Consider the following 3,754-nt stretch of genomic DNA (forward strand, 5'->3'; position numbering starts at 1 on the left):
TATAGCCTTGTTTAATAAATTAATCAACCAGGATGAAATGCTTGATGACTGTGAACGATTTTTGATACTTAAAGAGCACTTGGGCTCTAAGCCGCTGGCAGCTATTGACGATTTTGATGTCACAGAGGACAATTACCCCAAAGCACTCGATCGATTGAAGGAATGCTTCGATAAAAAGGCGTTGATGTTCGAGGAACATATTACAGCCCTCTTTGCTGTCCCAAAATTAACAAAACCATCTGCAGTTCATTTAAGAAATGTATTAAATGCAGCGAATGCACATTTGAATGCAATGCTATCATTAGGCGATTACAAAGATATAGCGAATGCCATGTTAATTCATTTGGTGATGGAAAGAGTGGACGAAGATTCGCAGGTCAAATGGGAAGAATCAGTGGATTACAGGAAGCTGTCAACTTGGAATGAATGTTCAGCAGTTTTGACGAGGCGATGTGAGAACCTTGAGGCAAGGGAACATAAAGTTAATCAAGTGAATTCAAAGGCTGTAAACTATCAAAAAGAGTATAGAAATAACCGCAACTACTCAACCTCTCTTGCAGCTACAAAACCTTTATGTGAAGTCTGCAATGGCAGTGGCCACGAGATTGCAGATTGTAGCAAGTTTAGAAAGCTTTCTTTAAAAGAACGCTTTTTCGTAGCACGGAGAATAAAGGTATGTTTTACATGTTTGAAAAGGGGACACCTTCAAAAAGAATGCTCTGCTGTTAAATGCTCGAAATGTAATTTATCTCATCATCAACTTTTACATAAAGATTATATCTTGGAGCCAAATGAACAAAGATGCAAAAATTGGCCATCTACGTCAACACAGGAGACAGCTCAGTCATCAGTTATGAACGTAATGACTGAAAACGAGGTTTTTTTTGCAACAGCCGAAGTAATGGTAGCGGACAAGTTTGGCAAATATCACCAAATGCGAGCCATATTAGATTCTGGCTCTCAAGTAAATTTGATGTGTGAGAAAGTTGCTCAAAAACTGTTATTAAAAAAAACGTCTTGTAAATTAGATGCTAGCTGTGTTGGAGACGTTGTAACTAGCTTTAAAACAAAAACTGTGGCTACCATCAAATCAAAAATAAATGAATTCGAAGTCAGTCTGCAATTTTATGTTTTACCGAAAATAACAAGCTCCAAACCTAACCGTTATGTCGATGTTGCGGACTGGAATTTACCAAAAAATATTCAAATGGCTGATCCAATGTTCAATAAGCCAGCGCGTATAGATATTTTAATTGGTGCGGAAATTTTCTTCGATTTGTTGTCGATTGGACGAATTTATCTTAATGAAAGGTTGCCAACCCTACAGAAATCCATACTAGGGTGGATAGTTGCAGGCAAAGCAGAAGAATGTTTAGCGCCTAGTCATAAAATAAATAATATGCTGGTCAATCACAACCATAATGAGAATGAAAACTTGAGTCAATTGGTTGAAAAATTCTGGAAAATAGAACAGATTTCAACTAAATCAAATTTTTTAACCGAAGAAGAAGAGGAATGCAAGAAAATTTTCCGTGAATCAATTCGTAGAGATACATCTGGCCGATTTATTACGAAAATTCCATTTAAAACAACAGTGAGTGATTTGGGTGGTTCCTATAATGCTGCCAAACGACGGTTGCTGTCACTAGAGCGTAGGTTGAGTAGAGATCGCTCTACACGAGACGCTTACAACGCATTTATGGATGAGTACCTCTCTTTAGGTCACATGACGATCGTTGAAGAAGCTGATATGGATAAGATAAAATATTTTGCACCGCATCAGTATGTGCTACGACCAGACTCCACGAGTACGAAACTTCGAGTTGTGTTCGATTGTAGCTGTAAAACTGACAGTGGCTTGTCATTAAATGAGGTAATGATGAAAGGACCACTGGTTCAAGATGACCTGTTATCTATAATACTGCGATTTAGATGTTACAAATATGCAATTACGGCAGATGTAACAAAAATGTATCGCCAAGCATGGGTGACTGATGATGATGCGAATTATCAAACGATTTTGTGGAGGTCTTCCTCAGACGAAAACATAAAGGCCTATTGCTTGCGAACCATTACTTATGGTACAACATCTGCCCCCTATTTAGCTACAAGATGCTTAAAACAGTTAAGTGAAGATTATATAGATAAATATCCGATTGGATCGAGAAAAGTGTTATCTGATTTTTATATGGATGATTTGATCAGTGGATCAAACGATGAAGATAAAATTTTTGAAATATATAATCAAGTATCAGCAATAATGAACTCAGCAAAATTTAAGTTAAGGAAGTGGTTTTCAAATAGTGAAAAATTTCTTAATTTCGTACCTGAAGCTGATAAAGAAAAGACTCTTCGGATGAATAATGAGGAAATAATAAAAACTCTTGGTATCATCTGGGCTCCAGTGGGAGATACGCTCGAAAGCGGTGACAAAAAGAATAGTGTTGTCGGAACTATCTAAGTTGTTTGATCCCCTTGGGCGAAGATTTTCATGCAAGATTTGTGGATATTGAAGGCTATTTGAAAAAAAAAATACCTAATGAGGCATGCTCTGAGGATAACTCGAAATCTTCTTTTGTGACGTGGGTTGAAACCTTCAGCGATTTTGAAAAATTACAAAGAATTTTTGCCAATCTTCTTGGCTTTCGAAGAAGCGTTAAGTCTATGACTGAAAGATTAGATGAAGCACTAGTGCGTATATTTTACTGTGTGCAACAACATTATTTCAAAGAAGAAATTGAGCTGCTATTGAAGAATAGAGAATTGCCAGCAAACAGTAAATATAAAAATATGAGCATTTTTGTAGAAGATACTTATGGTGTTCCGCTACTACGTGTTGGTGGGAGATTAGCGAAGGCTGCATTACCATATGATGCTAAACATCAAATTTTGTTACCGAATAACTCAGAAATAGTTTGCAGTTTTGTACGATTTCTTCATTTCAAATATTTGCATGCTGGTACGCAAGCGCTTATGGCTATAGTTAGGCAGCGATTTTGGATATTTCATGCTAGAGGAGTAATACGCAAAATTACTGGTGGTTGTCTACAATGCTTTAGATGCCATCCAAAATTGAGTAATCAGATTATAGGCGATTTACCCTCTTCTAGAGTCACCGTAGCGAGGCCATTCACTGTGACTGGAGTGGACTTTTGCGGCCCTATTACAACAACGTATCTACTTCGTGGGTACAGAACAACAAAAAGCTATATTGCTGTTTTTATTTGTTTTGCCACAAAAGCTGTGCATATGGAGGTGGTCTCTGATTTGACTGCAAAGGCTTTCCTGGCTTCATTAAAAAGATTTGTAGCTCGACGCGGCTTATACTTAAAATTATTTTGCGACAATGCCACTAATTTTGTGGGTACTCGTAAAGAGCTCGAGGAAATGAAATGCAAGTTTTTTGATCAACAAGTACAGGGCAAGATTTCAAAATATTGTACTGCCAATAGTATTGAATTTCATCATATACCACCCAGATCCCCCCACTTTGGTGGACTATGAGAAGCGGCTGTGAAATCAGCAAAATATCATTTGGCTAGAATATTGGGTCAATCGCATCTTACATTTGAAGAGCTGGCAACAGTGGTTGCGGAAGTAGAGGCAGTTTTAAATTCAAGACCTTTGACAACCTTGTCTAACGACCCAAATGATGAAAGCGTTCTTACACCGGCACATTTCTTAACAGGTGGTCCGTTGGTTGGAACTGTGGAACCTACTGTGGATAGCGAAGAATGGTCTCATAAAGATAGAT

At 37.7% G+C, this 3,754-nt stretch overlaps 2 protein-coding genes across 2 annotated transcripts; both read left to right on the plus strand.

Annotated features, from left to right (window-relative positions):
- The first annotated feature begins 1,207 nt into the window (after positions 1-1,207).
- LOC119664629 lies at positions 1,208-2,461 on the plus strand. Its single transcript, XM_038074088.1, has one exon. The coding sequence runs from the start codon at positions 1,208-1,210 to the stop codon at positions 2,459-2,461; it is 1,254 nt and encodes a 417-aa protein (XP_037930016.1).
- A 203-nt stretch (positions 2,462-2,664) lies between these two features.
- On the plus strand, positions 2,665-3,504 carry LOC119664630. Its single transcript, XM_038074089.1, has one exon. The coding sequence runs from the start codon at positions 2,665-2,667 to the stop codon at positions 3,502-3,504; it is 840 nt and encodes a 279-aa protein (XP_037930017.1).
- The last annotated feature ends 250 nt before the right edge of the window (positions 3,505-3,754 follow it).

Source organism: Teleopsis dalmanni, unplaced genomic scaffold, assembly GCF_002237135.1.
Source record: "Teleopsis dalmanni isolate 2A unplaced genomic scaffold, ASM223713v2 unscaffolded_contig_2331, whole genome shotgun sequence".
NCBI lineage: Eukaryota > Metazoa > Arthropoda > Insecta > Diptera > Diopsidae > Teleopsis > Teleopsis dalmanni.

Bases quoted from the DNA above. Each gene is read 5' to 3' on its own strand.
- LOC119664629 (XM_038074088.1), top strand. From the start codon at position 1,208: ATGGCTGATCCAATGTTCAATAAGCCAGCGCGTATAGATATTTTAATT.
- LOC119664630 (XM_038074089.1), top strand. From the start codon at position 2,665: ATGACTGAAAGATTAGATGAAGCACTAGTGCGTATATTTTACTGTGTG.